Source organism: Octodon degus, unplaced genomic scaffold (genome assembly GCF_000260255.1).
Source record: "Octodon degus isolate 3935 unplaced genomic scaffold, OctDeg1.0 scaffold00034, whole genome shotgun sequence".
In the NCBI taxonomy this organism is placed as follows: domain Eukaryota; kingdom Metazoa; phylum Chordata; class Mammalia; order Rodentia; family Octodontidae; genus Octodon; species Octodon degus.
The window spans coordinates 75,743-95,410 of NW_004524610.1; the positions used below are offsets into that span (position 1 = coordinate 75,743).

Sequence of the window (19,668 nt, forward strand, 5' to 3'; positions counted from 1 at the left end):
TCCTCTCTCTCTGACACAGTCTAAGTTTCTCAGGTGGGCTAAAACTTGTGATCCTCCTATCAGCCATCTGAGTCACTGAGATCATAGGCGTGTGCGGTGGCGCCCAGCTTCCCAGTCTCTTACTGCAAGCATACTTACTAACAGTCCTTTGTAGATTACTGCTGGTTCCATTTATTTGCAAATGGTGTCTTAGTTTCTGGATTTGTAGATTGTTTTGCTTGGTACTGGACCCGTGTGTGTAGTGTGTGTGTGTGTGTGTGTGTGTATTGGTACCAGGAATTGAATTGTTTTTAAGATAACATCTTGCTTCCGATTGACCTTGAAATCAGAATGTAGCCTAGGCTGGCCTCAATCCTCCTGCCTCACCCCCCTAAGTGCTGGAATTACAGGCATGTACCACCATGTCAGGCCTCTTAGTGTATGTGTAATGTGTATTTTAGTATTCATATGCAAGTGTTATCACTTACATTCACCTTGGAATGAGGCGGCTGTAGAGTTTCGCATCTCCACTTCCAAACCAGGATTCCACGTGTGGGTTGCTCAGTGCTTTCACCCCGTGAAGCAGCTCTGGGCCCTGTTTCTCTGCCTCATGTACTCCAGGCTCTAATCTTTTGGAGGTTCTCCCAGGTTCAGGATAAACTGGCCCCATCTGCCTGCAGTGCTCCCTGATAGCTCCATCTCTGATCTGCTCCCAGGAGGGAGGCAGCATCCCCGTTCCCAGCTCTGTGCTGGGTCCTTGAGCTTAGCATCTCTCCGCTTGGTTTGGTGGGTACTGAAAATTTGCCCCCAAACCAGTATCCAAATGGACTCCTGCTCTTCATGTTGATTTTCTTTTCGCCTTTTAATCTTGAAGATCTGAATGTTAATTTTAACTTTGTTTTTCGAGTGCTAAGAGATGTTTATAACTGATTAGACTTCTCTCTGACCCTACAAATAGAAAATTAAGTTCCACTATAAAGAGCTTTTATTTGCATATGGTTAGTAAGGTAATAAGTAGTCTTTAACCTGTTTAAATCTTAAATCTGCCTACACAGAGAAGGTAAATTAGTATTTGGCATGTGGTAAAAATGTAAAGTTAAAAAAATCAACTTATACTTATGTCTCTGATACAGGCTGTGATCAACCATTGTATGACTGTCCTATGTGTGGGCTCATCTGTACAAATTACCATATTCTTCAGGAACATGTTGATTTGCATTTAGAAGAAAGGAGCTTTCAACAAGGTAAGGGTGTACAGTAACCCCTCACTATTTTGTGGCTAGACTTTCACAGACTCACTGTTTTTGCAGGTTTTTAGAAAATATTAATCGATAAAGTGTCTGCAAGCATGCACAGGGGCTGATGGTTCGATCCCTGGATCTGCCATGCTGCCCCTGCCCCTTGGGCGTGCTGAGACAGCAGTTGAGACTGGGCGTGGTGGCACATGCCTATAATCCCAGCCCTTGGGAGGCTGTAAACAGGCGGGTCACTAGAGTCCAATCTAGTAGTGAGACCCTGAACGCCGTGTAGACCCTTCTCTGAAGAACAGGAAAAAAAATTATGTAGGTTTATGAGTTTAGAAAATGGTTAAGAACATTAGAAGTGTTTTTAAATGTTGGAAAGGTTTATAAGCATGTAGGAACAGTTTATAAAGTCTTAAAATATATATAAATACTAAAATATGTATCATGTCGCTACTTCACTGGTTTTCACTTATGTATAGCAGGGGTGTCTGGAACATAGCCTCTACAATAAGTGAGGGACCACTGTATTTCTAGAGGAAAAACCTTAATTTAATTTTTACCCTTTACATACTTTATTTTTAGGTTAATTATGTAGAGGCAAGAAATTTATTTTTCATTCAAAGAAGGATATTTTTATTTTAAAAATATTGGCTACAGAGATAGCTTGGCAGTCTAAGCACCTGCCAGACCAGCACAAGGACCTGGGTCTGATTCCTGGTGCCACATGCCGTGCCAGCCCGCCCTGGGCAGGCACTGTTGTCCACCGAGATGCGGTGTGCTGGTGCACATCTGGAATCCCAGCACTGGGGAGGCCGAGACAGTAGGATCACTCTGAGTTCTAGCTGCACAACATTATTCCTTTCTTTTTTAGCGTTCTAAATAAACTTATTAAATGCAATTTTCTGTACCAAATACATTAAACAAAAAATATTAAAAATTTAAAAAAATACATTGCCTTGTAGGACTACCTTTCCCAAGGCATTACTATGTGAGGCAAGAAATTTAAAAATAAACCTGTTTCTTGAAGTAATTATTATCTAGCTGCAGCTTTTTCCTTAGAAGTTGCTTCACAAAATCTAGGTAAGTATGCGGTTAAATATCCCAGTAAAAGCTATATGCATCCTGGATTTTGCTCCAGAGCAACAACATTTAGAAGGTACCAACATTTGAGATAATGATCTTAAAATTTTATGCCGTTTTTATTTATTTATTTATTTATTTTTGTATTTTAGGGCAGGGTCTACTCCGTAGATTGGTCTTGTAGTGATTCTCCTGTTTACAGCCTCTCAAGTGCTGGGATTACAGGCGCGCACCACCACACCCAGTCTTTATGCCGTTTTTATTTATTTATTTATTTATTTATTTTTGTATTTTAGGGCAAGGTCTCACTCCATAGATTGGTCTTGTAGTGATTCTCCTGTTTACAGCCTCTCAAGTGCTGGGATTACAGGCACGCACCACCACACCCAGTCTCAGTCACCATCTCAGTGTGCCTGGGGATCGAACCCCGGCAACTGTTATGCCATTTAAAAAATGTTTTATTTACAAACTGATCTCATTCCTTCATCTGCTGGAAATGACTGAAGTTAGTATTTGACCAGCAAAAGCTGTTGTGCTAAGAAGCTGCCACATGGACTGGTGAGATGGCTCAGTGGTCTAAAGCACCTACTTAGAACAAGCTTAGGTAAAGCACAGGGACCGCGGTTCGATCCCCCAGCACCACATGCCAGCCAGCCCCACCCCCAGGTGGGCTGAGCTGGCCACACACACACACACACACACAAATAAATAAATTAAATAAATTTAAAAAAAAAAAAAAAAAGAAGCTGCCACATGGACTTTTTTTTTTGGTACTAAGGATCAAATTCAGGACTTGCACTTGCCAGGCAGGCGCTTGTGCCACTGAGCTGTATCCCTGAAGCTGGACAATATAATTTTAAATATGTGTGTGACCTGTATAGCCTGAGAGTCTCATTGCATTTCTGGCTGTTTTCTGCACCTGGTAAAACTATTTATTAGTTTAATAATGACTAAATGTTCTCTATCTTGACTAATACTGGAATTAAGTAATCATGGTACTTTAGAAGTGGAAGAATCCTATGTCAGTTTCACAAACCCACTGAAAAAGAATATAAAGGAGACCCTAAGGGAAGCAATTTTATTCTACTCCATTTCAGGTTTGTTTTTTGTGGTACCAGGCATCACACTTGGGACCTTGCGCTTGCCAGGCAGGTGTTTATGCCGCTGGACTATTTCCCCAGCCCTCTATTTTAGTTTTTGAAAGTAATTGTTAGTGCTGTAGGAGTCTTTGTGTTCAGTATCAATAATCCTGGTGTGAATATCAGTTATCTCTAAGCACAGTGTAGCCGGCTCACCCAGCCTCATCCTAAGATAGGCTTACTGGAGCCAGGATGGAATAGTCCTCTCTTTGGTGCTACTCTGCTGCCCACTAGTTGGTGTGCTCTTCTCCATTGGACATAATTGCAAGGGAATACTGCGCAGGGTATCCACGCTGAGGCTGACCATCTAGTAAGTCCTCCTTTGCTATGATCAGCTCTGTATGGGGCGTATATTCTTGTGTAAGCCTTTAGGTAGTACTAAGAGACAGGTATGGCCTGAGCAGATCATTACAGATAGGCTCAGTATACACAAAAATTGATTATGAATTGTGTATCCCAAGAATAGAAGGGGCGGACAAATAGGAACATGTACCAGTAGCTGAGAGATTTAAAAAGAAAAACAAATATTCACTTAAGCCATTAAACCATCAGTTTCAGGGATTGTCACTAATTAGGATTAAGGAATGCCTCAGAACTGGTGAGGCATTATTTTCAGACATGTCTGTGAGGTGGTTTCCAGAGGAGGTTGGCGTGTGTGTCAGCAAACTGACTGGGCATAAATTGTCTATGGTGTGGCTGGGGCTGGATGGAGCAGGAAAGCTAAAGAAAGGGCTCACTCTGACTCGTGCTTCTGTACCACAGGGCCTTTTTCTCTTGACTAGAATATCAGGCCCCAGCTTATTTGTCCTTTGGACTCTTGAGATTTGCAGCATTGGCTCTTTTGGGGCTGTTCCATTGAGGTGTACATCCTTGGTCTCTTGATTCTTGCTTCTTGGACTGACCCGTGGTACTGATTTCTGTTGCAGGCTGTCATGATCGTGTGAGCCAGTCCCCTAATTAATTCTCTAACATGCATATACATGTTTGTCTTTCTCTTTTTTTTTTTTTGCTAAACCCTAACACAGGCCAAGAGATAAGAAACTAAATAGAAGGTACTGACCAGTGAATCTAAGGAATTAGGAGAATGCAGGCCAAAATATTACAAGGTTATACAGTTTGGGGCCAATTGTAATGGAATTATTAATATCTGTATTTCATGAATGTATACTTATATGTTATTTTCTGTCCTTTGGTATTTTTTGCTAATTGTACTAAACAGTACAGTACTCCAGTTATATGTTATTATACATTATACTACATGTAAAAGTTATGCAAATAAAAGTAAAGTCATCAGTTGAAGTTTCTTTTGAACATTTGTTTGTTTGGAATATTTTTCTTTTAATCTTTTTTTTTGTGTGTATTTTTTTAGAGAAGGGTCTACAGGGTGTTCAGGGTCTCACTACTAGATCAGACTCGGAGTGATCCACCTGTTTTTTTTTTTTACAGCCTCCCAAGAGCTGGGATTACAGGCCTGCACAACCACACCCAGTCTCAGTTGCCATCTCAGCATGCCCCAGCAGAGGGGCCAGCATTGCAGGCCTAGGGAGCAAACCCCCGGCCCCTGTGCCTGCTTTCAGGCGCTTTAATCCACTGAGCTATTTGGCCGGCCCTGTTTGAAATATTGTAATGTCCACAGTGTGTATAGTGCCTTATTTAGCAACTAGCTGAGCTGGAGGCCTGGTCACAGGGCCAGAACTTACCTGTTGGATGTGTGTAAATGGAGGTCACTCCCTTAGCAAAAGCCCTTCTGAACTCTGCTGTATTGGTGCTTCACGGTTCTGTAAACTCACAACCCTAAATAGTGACCCTTTTTCTATTTTAAGATATTTGTTGGTTAATAGCTTTGATGGTAGTGGTTATTTTGTTCTGAACACTAAGAATGTTTAATAGGCATGGAGAGAATTCAGTGTTCTGCTGACCTAGAACTGGCTCACCAGCTTCAGCAGGAAGAAGCTCAGAAGCAGTCTGAGGAATCAAGACAAGAAATGGAGGAATTCCAGCAGCTGCAGGTACTGAGATCAGTTACAGTTGTAATATTTTGAATTAGAATTAGTTTTTATTTCTCAACTACACTTTTCATACTCCACGATATTTTTTTGTTTTATGGTTCATAGCCACACTTTATAAGTACTCATTGTGGTGAGGCATGGGGGTATAGTTTAGAGAATATTCCCTTTCCCTTAGATGAGAACTAGAAACAGAGTAGTTTAGTAATTTGCTCAAGTTAGAAGTTACTGGGTGATAAGCCTTAGATTAAGTCCTATATGCATTGATGAGGCAAGTTAAGAGAATGAGCTCCAGTTTATATAGAGACTTAGAAGTGAAATTGATGCTTGAATTAATGTTTGCTGCATTTTACGTTTTATCGGGTATTTCTTTGTGCTATTGGGTGTTTCCTTTGCTATGCAGAAGAAGCTTTTTTTTAAAGTTTATTTATTTATTGTGTGTGTGTGTGTGTGTGTGTGTGGCCAGCTCAGCCCACCAGGGGGCGCGGCTGGCTGGCATGTGGTGCTGGGGGATCGAACCGCGGTCCCTGTGCTTTGCCAAGCTTGTTCCAAGTAGGTGCTTTAGACCACTGAGCCATCTCGCCAGCCCCAGAAGAAGCTTTTTAAGTTCATGTAGTCTCCACTTTTTTGTTTCTTGGTATCATTTCTTGTGTAATTGGTGTTTTGTTTAAAAGTGCTTTCCTATGCCTATGTCTTCAAGAGTTTTACATATTTTACCTTCTAGCAGATTTGGTGTTAGTAGGTCCACAGCTTACAGATGAATTCCATTCTGGGAGAGTGTTTATAAGTTAGATTAGTTCATAGTCTGACAAAGTGAATCTTATATGTTGTGAGAGTTCACAACTCGAATGTTTCTAAGTTAGGGACTTACTGTATCTAGGTCTTTGATCCGTTTTTCATTTGCTTTCACTACAGGGTAAGACAGAAGGATCTAGATTCATTTTTATGCATGTGAATAGCTGTTTTTTCCAGCACCATTGTTAAAGAGCCTATCTTTTTCTAGTAGTATTTTTTTTTTTTGCCCTTTTTCCCAAACTCAAGTGGCTAAAGGCACATAAAGTTGTTTCTGTACCTCTCTGCTATTCTTTTTGGTCAACACATTTGTTTTGTGCTGGTACCATGTTGGTTTTTGCTTTGTTTTGCTTTTTTCATTGGTTTTTAAAAATCACCATTAAAGATTTCAGTTTTAAAAGTACTTTCAGGTTGATGGCAAAATTGAGAGGAAGGTACAGAGATATCCCATATGTCCCCAGTCGATCCACATGCATTTTAAGACTCTGCAGAGCTGAAAAATACTTACAGATTGAATTCTGTGTCCAGATACATAACTTGTGAGCTCCCTGAAGAATGACACCAGATTGCATTTCAGTGCAGTGGTCAGTGATATCAAATGTCGCTTTTTCCTTGATGAATGCAGGACTCAAATCCAGCTGCCTGCATTGCAGCTCTTTGCTGTGACCAGCCCTGAGAAAACAGAAAGCATACTCCTGTTAGCCCAATGTGGTCAAGCCGCTGTCTGACCAGTCACAGGTTGTTTGCACACTTGGAGGGCTTGATGTGTGCAGCACTGATTACAACTCCACTTGTTTCTTCTTAGTTTGCTTCAAACATTTAAAAATTTTAGGTTTTCTCTCTCTTTTTTTTTTTTTTTTTTAAATATATGTAGTATAGGGTCTCACTACATAGATTGGACTTGTAGTGATTCTCCAGTTTTCAGCCTCCCAAGCACTGGGATTATAGGCAAGCACCACCATGCTCACTCTCAATCCCTGTCTCAGCATGCCTCAGGGCAGGGCCGGCACTGCAGGGCACGGCACAGCACACCATACCAGGGATTGAACCCTGGCTTTTGGGCTCTGCCTAAGCAGGTGCTTTAATCTGCTGAACTATCTGACCAGCCGTAAGCTTTTAGTTTTTCAGTTCTTTGGTTTTGAGTGAAACTTTCTCTACTTTAGTTCCTGTGAGGTCAGATTTTGTGGAGTTGAACTTCTGAGGGTATTTTGCTGTATTGTTTTCTCATGTTTCACTTGTCTTGGTACTGAGGTTTGCAGATAAATTAGGGAGAGAAAATTCTGCAGCTGCGGTGGAGATCTCTTTAGCTAGTGTCAACTGACCTGGCTCACGTTTTGGTGTTTGTGCAACTATTCAGTCTACCCAGTGTACAAGGATCAGTCCTGGTCACTGTTTCCCAAGGAAACAGCAGCCAGTTATATCAGCATCTACAGAGCCAGTCATGTACCAGTCATATGCTTGAAGTCTTATTTTTACAGGGTTCTATCTTTTTCAATAACTGGTGAAATAGTACTGCTGACAAGTAGTTGGGGGTGTACAGTGTGAATGTGAGTGAAGGGATTAGGAAGAAAAAACAGTTCAGAAAGAAGGACAAAGAAAGCATAACAGCAAATGAAAGCAGAAAAGGAGATGAAATGTTGTGATGTTCTTTTATATCTTGAATGACAGTGGTAGGCGAGGGGGTTTGAGAAGTTATTTATGAATGTAGGGGAGAGGAAGTATAACTGGAGATTGGGGGATGTTGTAAGAAGGCCAAAAACAATGAACATGCTAATAAAACAGTTGTGTTTGAATCTACCGTACACAGTTTTTAGTGAAGGTCACCCTGATGCACATGTGAATGGTACTGTGTAAAGCACAAATTAATTTATACTCTCCATTTCACAAATGCAAACATGTCCCTTACATATACCAGTGGAAAGGAGAAATGAAAGGTGAAGGAAAAAGTCCAGCATATATACAAAAACTCAAAAGCACAGTTCTCTCAGTACTGTTAACTTCTACAGTCAGAAGTGGACAGCGTGCCCATCCTCAGCGTTCCCATCCAGGGAGGCCTGGGCTAGCTCCTGTGGTGGTAGCTAGGAGGTTGAAGTGCCCACTGTCGCTGGAGCTGGCTCCCCTTAGTGCTTCATCTTCTGCCTGCCCACAAGGAAAGGGCCCTGGGTTCCAGTGTCCCTCGACAACTACTCTGCACCCAAACTTGTTGGGTGACCAGTGTGGGTTCTTTTTATGGGCACCATCAGCCTCCGGAGGCCTTTACAGGCTCTGTACTTTTCCCAGATTGTCCATGCAGCTGACTGAGGTGATCTGAGAGCCTAAGTAGGTCTGCATAGTTGGGGTTGCGAGGGTGATAGAGTGATCTCCCCAGCTAGGTGCAGCTCACAGTCCACAGGTTCCTCTGATGTGGTTCAGGGCCCCTGGACCACCCCTGGTTCTGGACCACCTTCCTTCTTCTGTCTCTCGGACTTTTGTCAGAACATAGTCCTCACCTTCCTGGTGTTCACTGTCCTTTGCCTCCCTTGATCCCCTGACCTGAGGAGGCCCATGGCTCCAAGACCCTGTGAGAAGGCTTGGCTGACACTAATTGTAGCAGCTTGGTTGTAGCTCTCCTACTCCTTCTTTTTTTCTTTTTCTTTTTTTTTTTGTAGGGAAGGGTCTACAGGGTGCTCAGGTTCTCGCTACTAGATTGGACTGGTAGTGATCTGCCTGTTTACAGCTGCCCAAGAGCTGGGATTACAGGGCGAGCGCCACCATGCCCAGTCTGAATCCCTGTCTCAGGGCAACTCGGGGACTGGGCCAGCAAGGCAGGCCTGGGAATCGAACCCCTGGCCCCTGTGCTTGCTTTCAGGCACTTTAATCCGCGGAGCTATTTGACCGGCCCTTGGCTGCGGATTAAGTTCTTTGCCAGAGTAGCATAGGTCCTGTTGCACAGTGGCATAAATCCAAGCCCTTGATAGTGTAGGTCCTGGTTTTCAAGGGCGTAGGATCTATCCCTTGATGGAGGTGTAGGTCTTGTCCACATGAGGTAGGTCCTTAAGATAGCTTCTCATTTTCCCTGAACCCTGGCTATGAGCAGTTCTGAGATCAAGGGTAGCCCTTGCCTCTTTCTTTATTCCCCTCATGCTGGAATTCATCTGGTAGGCTTCTCATGCCATGTTTGAGTTTTTGTTCCTCACCATCCCAAGAATGTGTAGATCTTGGTGTGCATCTCCTCAGTGCTGCTGTCTCTACCCACTGTGAGGTCTCTCTGGTGAAATTATTGAAGTAAAACTATGTGTGTGCATGCTTGATGTAGTCTGACTTATATGTAAAAGTCTGTAAACCAGAATATTTCCACACTTTCCTAAGTAGTAAAATTGTTAGTTTCCATGTCATTGACCTGCAGGGGCTTAAAGAGTAAATCATTTGCTCTCATGTTCAATAGCGACAGTACGGCTTAGATGGGTCTGGAGGATACAAACAGCAGCAGCTACAGACTATGGAAATAGAAGTGAACAGAGGAAGAATGCATCCGGCCGAGTTTCACAGGAGAAAAGCTGACCTGATGGAGTCCCTAGCTGTTGGCATTGATGATGGGAAAACAAAAACTTCTGGTAAGTGGTAAACATTGGAACCATAATTTTAATGTTGTATGTACAAGCCAAGCTTATATAGTTTGGGTAGTTTGAAATCTCTGAACTTCTCCTTTTATAGTAAATGATTGACTTAAAAATAATTTTCTTTTATTTTGTATTAATATTAAATACATTGCAGCAGGCATCATATGCCATAGATTAACATAATTCTGTAGGTAATTGTAAGTTTTTGTCTTGTTTAGTAGCAAATTATTTAGAACTGAGTGATCTCTAGCAGTACGTATAATAAAATGGAGAGACAAAAGCGTTCATTCAACAATTGAGCTTTAGATGCCCAGCACTGTAGAAGCAGAGATAAAAGATGCAGGCAATTTCATCATAGAGGATAATATGGCAGTGTTTAGGAAATTAAGTGTCATAACAAGCAAGGCCATGACTAAGGTTGAAAGCAATAGGAGGGTAAAGGAAAGGAGAGAACTGGTAGGGATTAGTTTTGGAGCTTGTGTGAGGTTGGTATTAGAAATGTATGATAGCAACATGGAATGGTCTCTTCGTCCTGCAACATTGCCGGCATGTTACTACTTGATCTCTCTTTTTTTTTTTTTCTCTCTCTCTCTTTTTTTTTTTTTCTGTTTTGTTTTGTTTTACGGAACTGGGGATTGAACTCAGGCCCTTGTGCTTGCCAGGGAAGCGCTTATTCCACTGAGCTATCTCCCCGGCCCCTATTACTTGATTTCTTGATAGTGGCCATTTTTTCTGGGTTGAGATGGAATCTTAGTGTTTTAATTTGCTTTTCTCTAATAGCGAAAGATGTTGAACATGTTTTTGTATATCTACTGGCCATTGAACAAGTACGTTACAGTGATAACCTGCATTCTCATATTCATAGAATACAATTTATAGTAGCCAAATCTTGGAAGTGGCCTATACGTTTATCAGTAGATTAATGCATATGGAAAATATATATTATATACATACACATAATACGTTCATAAAGGATAAATTTAAGTCACTTCTAGGAAGATGGATCCATCTCTATAGTGTGAAGAGAAATAAAGCAGATACACAAACTTAACATTATCCATGAGTTCTCTTGTATAAAAAACCTAACATGAAACAATATGAAGAACAAAATGAAAAAGATGAAAGGAACAGGGAGATGGATCTTTTGCAGATGGAAAGGTGAGAGGGAGAAGGGAAGGGGAAAAGGGTGTGGAATTCAGATTTGTTGTATGTACATGTTACCTTCTTACACGTTACCTCCTTATGCATTTAATCAGTAAGTACAGCAAACATATACAAATAAAAATTTCAAAATAAAACAATACATGACAGCCATATAACGGCGATAACAAATCTTGTCTTCTAAATCTGTTTCCCTTCAGGAATTATTGAAGCACTTCATATATACTATCTGAGTACTGCCACTGATGTGAGGCGTGTGTGGCTTTCTGCAGCAGTAGATCACTTTCATTCTTCTCTAGGTGACAAAGGTTGGGGCTGTGGTTACAGAAATTTCCAAATGCTACTTTCATCATTATTGCAGAATGAGGCTTATGATGATTGCTTGAAAGGTATGTGAAATACAGATATGATATATGTGATTTGGGATAAACTAATATATACCATACATAATTAATAGCTAATAGAAATGCTATAGCTAATAGAAATTTCTTTTTTTTCTTTTGAGACAGAGTCTCACTATGGAGGTTAGGCTAGCATCAAACTCACTTTGTAGCCCAGGCTGGCTTCAAACTCACAGTGATCCTGGCCTAACCTCCTGAGTGCTGAGATTACAGGCATGCCCCACCATGCCTGGCTTAGAAGTTTGTTTTTCTTTTTTTAATGTATTTGGTACAGGGTCTCATTACACAGCTTGGACTCATAGTGATCCTCTGGGATTACAGGTGTACACCACCACGTCGGGACTCTTTCGCTGGCTCAGTGCACCCGTGTGTGGGGCAGCATGGCATGTGGTCCTGGGGATCAAACCCCAGTCTCTGCACTTGCCTAAGCAGGCACTTGAAATTTCTTAAATATGGAATTTGAATTCTGGTTGGAGGGAGATAAAATGATATAATAGAAGATGACAGCAGTAACTATCTTAAAAGCTGTATTGTAGGTTCCTCTAAAGTATATCATAACTACTGAATGTTTGGTACATTAGTAACTTTCATGTAATTTGTTTGCTTGTATAATTTTAGGTATGTCAGTTCCTTGTATTCCAAAAATTCAGTCTATGATTGAAGATGCATGGAAAGAAGGTTTTGATCCTCAAGGTGCCTCTCAACTTAATAACAGGTTACAGGGAACAAAAGCCTGGATTGGAGCATGTGAAGTATTTACCCTCCTGACTTCCCTGGGGGTCAAGTATGTACCTCAAAATTTTCCAATTATTTTTATCAAAGAGGTAGTTAAAAATGAATTTAAGTACCCCTGAAGGGCTCTAGCAGTGATTTCCTGTCTTATGCACGCTCTCTTCCCAAGTCCTGTTTTTCAGAGGCAACTGTTGTTTCTGTTTTTAAATGATGTGCTTTCAAGCCTCTTCTTAGCCGATCACTTTCAGATGTTGTCACTTGCTTTTGTCTTCTTCCTCCTCACCCTCAATCCTCAAACTAATATGATTAAGTCAGTTTCTGCTAAATTAAGATGAGAGTTCACATTATGATTAAATGAATATTACTCTTTGCAGATTTTATTCCCCTTCCTGAAAAGCTTTTTAAAAAATTCCTCAGTAGGTCAGTCATGGTGATGCACACCTGTAATCCCAGCACTCAGGAGGCTGAGGCAGAAGGAGCACAGCAAGTTCGAGGCCATCCTAGGCTACAGAGTGAGTTGAATGCCAGACCTGCATAGTAAAACACTCTCAGAAAGATGCACACACACAAAACCCTCAATAATTGCCTTTCCTTTTCATTTTTACTATGTGACTTAAATATTTTAAGGTTTTTTTGTTTTCTTTTTTTTGACAGGGTCACTACATGGTTCAGGCTGGTCTCGAGCTCATGGCAGTCTTCCTTCCTCAGCTTCCCAGGTGCTGGAATTAGAGGCGTGCATCACCACGCCCAGTTCTTTCAAGTTATTCTTAAGCAAACACAAAATTCTTCTTGGGCCAGGGAGACAGTTCAGTAGAATAAGCCCTTGCCTGGCAAGCGCAAGGTCCTGACTTCAATCTCCAGTACTGCAAAAAAGAAAAAAAATTTTCTTCTAAAAGTCCTAATGCTTCCACCTTCTTTCTTGGTACCATACTTTTGTATTGCTTTTCTATTAGTAATATGTATGTTTGCTACTTTCTGTGTCTTTTTGTTTTGTATAAACTACACTCTGTAGAATCTAAACATACAATCAAACTGCTATTTGGCCGGCCCTCAGTGTTAGATACTTCAGAGTGAACGCTGTAGCTCAGATTATATGTAGATGACTTAAAAATCAAGCCTGGCTTTCATTTAATATTCAGGGACTTTTAATACGTGAGAAAATATTTGCAACCTTTAGATCAAAACTTTATTGTGGTTATTTAAATAAATATTTCCCTCACAATCAACAGATTTCTAGGTTAGTGAGGCTAGATAACTTTGTTTGTTTATTTATTTATTTTGGGGTATCATGGATCAAACTCAGGACCTTGCACTTGCCAGGCAGGCACTTACACCTGCTGAGCTATCTCCCTGGCCCTGTGGATAGATAAATTTAGTTAGTTCTCTGTGTGTGTGTGTGTGTGTGTGTGTGTGTGTGTGTGTGAGAGAGAGAGAGAGAGAGAGAGAGAGAGAGAGAGAGAGAGGTTCATTTGAAAGGTTTTATTAGTATGATATAATTACTGATCTTGGGGAAATGGCTTATCGTGCTTTGATCACTATTATTATTGCCTCTATTTCATTGCATAATATTGATCTGTTCAAGGTATTTGTAAAGATATTTGTGTATTCCTCCTTCAGAATTGGTAATTCATGTTTCTAGAAATTTATTTCTTCTAGTTTCTCTGATTTGTTGGAATATTTTCAAAACAGTTTCTTATAATCCTCCAGATTTCAATGACATCTTGTGGTTTTGCCTTTTTTCATCTCCAGGTACATTAATACAAATCTTGGTAAGTTTAACATAGAGTCTGTCAATCTTTTTTATGATTTTGAAGAACCAAATCCAGTTGATTCCTTATGTTTTTCTTCTGTTGTCAATTTCTCTAAGTTCTGTTCTTTATAAGTTCTTTCAGGTTTTAGGTTTGAATTGGTCTTGTTTTTCTAGGACCTTGGCTGCATCATGAGATTATTTATTTTGTATGTCCTTTTTTTTCTTAAACATGGTCGTTCACAGGTATAATTTCACTCTTAGAACTGCTTTCATTGTGTTCCATAGGTTTGGATATGTTGTGCGGCCATTGTCACTGGGTTCTAGAAACTTTTCTAATTTCTTGTGTGGCTATTGAGTGTTCAAGAGTGTATTGTTTAACTTCCATGTGTTTGTTTAGTTTCTAAGATTTATTTTGCTTTGATGTCTAGTTTCATTACATGATGATCTGGTAGTATGCAGGAAGTTACTGTTTTGCATTGTGTGCATACTTTATGTTTTGTGGTCTGTTTTGAGCAAAATCAGTGTGCTGCTGAAAGATATTGTGGTCTGGGGGCCGGGGAGATAGCTCAGTAGAATAAAGGTTCTGAGTTCAATCCCCAGTACCACAAAAACAAAAACAAAAAAAAAAACACATTGTGGTCTGTTGTACACTATAGATGAGAGTGGGGTATTGAAGTTCTCTACTCTGATTGTGTTATGTTTACTTTTTTGAATTGAGTGAACTGGCATTTGATACATGTATAATTAACAATTACTGTCTCCTGTTGTGTTCTTTTTATGTTCTTCTTTGACTCGTTTGCTCAGTTTTGGCATGATGTCTACTTTGTTTGAAAGTAGTACAGCTTCCTTCTATTCACTTTCAGGCAGTGCTTGCATGGTATATCAGCCCTTTGTTTTCAGTTTTTGTGTTTCTTTATTGGATGAAGCATCTCCTCTGGGCAGCACATAGTTGGGTTGTTCTTTGAGCCCATCTGTCAGTCTCTCTTGATTGGGTCCTTAAGACCATTTGCATTGAGAGTTACTCACTGAGTCCTGTCATCACATTATTTTCCCCTTGCTGTTGATTCCTTCATTGTTTCCTTTCTGTTGAACTACACTTTTAGCAATATTCCGTTTTAAGACTCTTGTAATATTTGTCTCTGTGTAGGATTCCTTTTAATACTTTGTGCAGTGTTGATTTCATGGTCATTAATTTCATAAGTGTTCTTGGAATGTTTTTTATTTCCATTGATTTTGAAAGATAGTTTTATTGGAATTATTGATCTCTGTTGAAATTACTTTGGGGCTTGAGAAACTGCTTCAAGCTCTCCTGGTCTTTAAGCACTGTGTTGGAAAAATCAATTTACTTTGACAAGCTTACCAATAAGTTATTTCATGTCTTTCTGTAACAACTTTTAGTGTTCCTTTTGCCAAATTCCTGGAATTTTTAAACTGTTAAGGTCTACCAATTACATCAGCATCCACAGACCCAACCATACATCAGTCATGTAATTTAAAACTTGCTTTAACTATTTCATACCCTTTGCAATAACCCAGAAAGACTGTGATGTATCTCTGAAAACAGATTAGGCTGGGATGTGAGGGATGAGGGAAGGAAAAAGAAAAAAGTTCAGAAAGAAGTAAAGGAAAAAAATGAGAATAGCAAGTGAAAGAGAGAAGAGAGTACTTTTTGTTTTCATTAATACAAGTTTGCAGTGTATAATGATTACATCTGCATGGGATGTTCACACATGTACGTAACATGTCTTTACTCTTTTTTATCTCCTATCTCTTATTGATAATTATTTTTAAAACATGAATGAAGAGCTGGTAGAATGGGGGTTTGAAAGGATATTTGGGGTGGAAAAAGGGATAACAAGGCAGAGAGTTAGAATTTGAGGTTAAAGGAAGCTATGAGATCAGAATCAATTAATATGCTGATGAAAAGCTTTTTTTAAAGAATTTTTTGTACAGGGACTTGAACTTAGGACCTTGTGCTTGCCGCACAGGCACTGTGCCACTGAGCTGCATCCCCAGCCTCAGGAAGCTTGTTTGAATGCTCTATGCCAGTGATGGTGAACCTTTTAGAGCTTTCAGTGATGACAAACAGCCAGATGTAGCATGCGTGCTGAAGGTTCATCACCACTGCTTTGTGCATGATTTTTGGTGAGGGTTAGCCTAACATGTCCATGGAAGATACTGTCTAGAGCAAAGCTCCAATTCTTATCTTCATTTCGTATGTACAGGTACTTTCCACATATACCAGATGAGAGGAGAAAATGACAAGAAATAAGAGAAAGAATTGGGGGGAACTACCTGCTCGGCCCCCCCTCCTGTCCCCTCTCTTGGGACAGGAGCTTTCTTTCTCTCAATAAATATATTCTGCTCATAAAAAAAAAAAAAGAATAGAGAGTCATAACACACGTGCAAAATGCAAGAGACCTCTCAATTCTCTGTCCAGTACCAGCCAGTGTGCTCTTCCCCTGAGCTTGCAGATAGAAAAGCTTTACCTTCTGTCTAGATAGCCATGGGGCCTGTGTCCTCCTTTGTAGGCCCTGCTCTGCGTGGTGTCATACTCACTAGAGGTTTTTGCCTCTGTCCTGATCGAACAGCTTGGTGCTTGAAATAGGGAAGAGGCAGTGTGGCAGGATATGCACTCAGTCTTCTGACCATTTCTGAGGCCTTCTGGATTTTGTCCCCTTCCATCCAATCAGCCCTGCAGCTGCTGGTGTCTGTTCTGTCTGTACTGGTCTGGTGTTGAGCTAGGGAGCCACGCAACTGCCTCCCTCTAGCCATGCTGCTCTTCTCTAGTTCTCCACCGACACACATCTGCTGATCACAGTGCACAGTGTCCAGGGACAGAGGGTCCCTGTCTGCCTGTTGAGCACAGTACTGCCCAGGGCTTGTAGCTCACAAAGGTTTTTCCTATAGGTGACAGGGTTCCCGTGTGGTCAGTTGGCTCGGTGGTGGGCAGGGTATCCCATGGCCACTTATCTTGATCTCATTGATGTTTAGGGGAAGGGTGGGGAAGTGCTGTGCTGTCCCCACATCACAGTGATTGCAGCCAGTGCCTGCCTGTGCAACTCACTGAGCCACAGCTCTCAGGGTCACATGACAGGTCCCTCATCAGGACCCTGCCAGTTCTCAGTACCTGAGTAGGTGTCTGGCCTTTAGTTTCTTGGGCACCCTGCTCAGAATCTGGCTCTCCCTCTGCCCATGTGAGTGGAGCCGTGATGGGTGGCACTGGATGTTGGGGCACCCAGCTCCTTCCTTGAGGCATTAGGTCCTCTCCCAAGAGCACATATTTGCCAGACTTGAGTATAAGCAATGCTGGGATCAGAGGATGGCCCAGCTTGCCTTTCTCCCTGCCCCAGTACTGGATTGCATCTGGGGAAGGGCTTTGGTTGCCTTTATTCCATTTCTGAGCACCTGTGTTTTCCTGCATGTCTCTGGAGCTTCCTGCACATGCCACTGCCTCTAGCCAGCCATGATAAAACAAAATTTTTCTGAATTAAAATTTTATTTGTTTTTGATTAGTTGTAATAATGAAAATATTTTTAAAATAAACCCTAATTGATTTCGCCACTTTTCATAGGTGCCGTATTGTTGATTTTCACAAGGCAACTGGTCCTACGGGTACACACCCTCGCTTATTTGAATGGATATTGAACTATTATTCAGAGCAGGAAGGGAGTGCGAAGGTAGTATGCACATCCAAACCTCCTGTCTATCTCCAGCATCAAGGTTCGTATGACTCCTACATAGGAGGTTAAAATCCCAGGGACAGGGATGAGGGGGAGTATTGAGACATTAGCCTACCTTCTTGGGTAACAGAGGATAGTATTGGATAGTGTTCCTGGCATGTCAGGGCCTTTTGCGCATGTTATTTTCTTTGTCTGTTTCACTCTTGCTTAATTATTCATCCATTACCTTCTTGAGGTCTTCATCCAGATGTCCCTTTACGCTTTGCCCTGCGTCACCTTGGTTAATATCGTTAGCCCCACACCCTACCGCTGCCATTTCCTTCACTCACTCACCTTGTTGATGGAGTGTATTATATTCTTTGAATATAAGCTCCAACCAAGGAGGCATGTCGATCTGCTTGTCTCTGCTGTCACCATGCTGGCATATCGTTGCATGCTGAGTTTTGTTGAATAGGTGATTTTCATTGACAGGAATAAAGAGAAATAATTGTTCAAGAAAAAAACCGAGAGATTAATCCCTCCCCAGTGATACTCTAATGTGTATAATTTTAATATCTGTTGACCTTTTGTACCCATCAGTATTTTTATTCTAGGATAGGTAAATTTCAAGTTGTCTCATATAAGATAATTTGAACAAGAGAGTGGAGACGGAAAAGACATCAAGATACTGATAAAAATATGTGGTAGAGTAGCAGCAGAAATTTTGGGGGTTTGGGAGTAATAAAACTTTCAAACATCGAAGTAAAACTGAAGGGTAGGAAGTAAAACATCACTAGTGTTTTAGCACAGATCTCATGTACATAAATGTCAAAAACTGCCCATATTTATATTTTAGATGCACATATACAGAGAGTAAGAATGCATGTATACATATGTGTCTGTGTCTGGGGAAAAGGGTTTACAGATAGGTCTTATTTCATATTTTGATAGGTCATAGTCGAACCATTGTTGGAATTGAAGAGAGAAAAAACAGAACATTATGTTTGTTAATATTTGATCCTGGATGTCCTTCTCGAGAAATGCAGAAACTATTAAAACAAGACTTTGAGGATACTAGTCTCAAGCAACTTAGGAAATTTGTGGGAAATTTGAAACATAAGCAATACCAGATAGTGGCAGTAGAGGGTGCTCTTTCTCCAGAGGAGAAAGTGGTAAGTAGAGTAATACAAATTTTAATGGGTGAAACTTAAAACTTTGAATTTTTTTTGGTTTGTTTGCTTTTTGAGACAGTCTCACTTTTGTAGTCCAGGTTGGTCTTAAATTTACTATTCTGATCTCAAATTTGCAATTCTTGTGCCTCAACCTTCTGAGTGCTAAGATTATAGACATGTGCCCCTATACCAAGTTAGGTTTTTGTTTTTTTTCAAGCTAAAGTTTAAAATTTTTACTTAAAATCATTGTTACTCCTTTATGTCTCTAGTTCATTAAGTTGAAAAATACATTTATTTTTATATGACTGAATTTCTTTCTTTCTTTTTTCTTTTTCTTTTTTTTTTTGGGGGGGGGGGGATGGAACCGGGGATTGAACTGAACTTCTGTAATGGACATCATTACATTTAAAATGGTTCCTAAATGGCTTTCAGTTGCTTCATTGTGCTCCATAAAAGTTTTATATTATGTAACTTTTTAGTGTAAATACTGACAAAATGTATGGTAAGAAAAGACCTAACTCCTACTGTTCTTGAATTACTATTTATTAAAATGTGATTATGATTCGTGAGGCTTTCTTTTATGCACTTAGACTTATTGGCTAGACAGAAGTTCTAGAAATTAACTTCACTTGTTTATGCATGACGGTTAAGTGATAAGTGGCATATTACAGAAAAATTTCTAGGAATTAGAAAATCTCCAGTTGTTACAAACTGAAACTGTGTGCTTGTGTATCAGCTCTAGGCAATGCACAGGCCTCAGAATCTCAGAGATAAAAATGCCTTGTTGGATACTTCAGAAGTTTTGTTTTGGCTGGCTCCGGATGCCTTCAGGTCAGGTCTGGTAAGGCTTGACAATCTGGGGGATCAAACCACAGCATCCTCCTGTTGGATACTTTAATTGTTTTACTTCTCCCAAACACAAAAGAGACAGTACAAGAGAGGAACATGGAA

At 40.5% G+C, this 19,668-nt stretch overlaps 1 protein-coding gene across 3 annotated transcripts in view; it reads left to right on the forward strand.

Annotated features, from left to right (window-relative positions):
- Positions 1-19,668, forward strand: part of Zufsp (zinc finger with UFM1 specific peptidase domain) — a 28,638-nt gene that overhangs the window by 6,477 nt on the left and 2,493 nt on the right. For 2 of the 3 annotated variants that reach the window (XM_004630223.2, XM_023714226.1), the window contains exons 3-9: positions 1,113-1,223; positions 5,333-5,451; positions 9,665-9,833; positions 11,201-11,389; positions 12,020-12,185; positions 17,458-17,606; positions 18,497-18,717. In XM_004630223.2, the coding sequence (XP_004630280.1) occupies positions 1,113-1,223; positions 5,333-5,451; positions 9,665-9,833; positions 11,201-11,389; positions 12,020-12,185; positions 17,458-17,606; positions 18,497-18,717 (1,124 nt within the window). The remainder of the gene's footprint in view (positions 1-1,112; positions 1,224-5,332; positions 5,452-9,664; positions 9,834-11,200; positions 11,390-12,019; positions 12,186-17,457; positions 17,607-18,496; positions 18,718-19,668) is intronic. The other variant, XM_023714227.1, reaches the window with a different exon arrangement.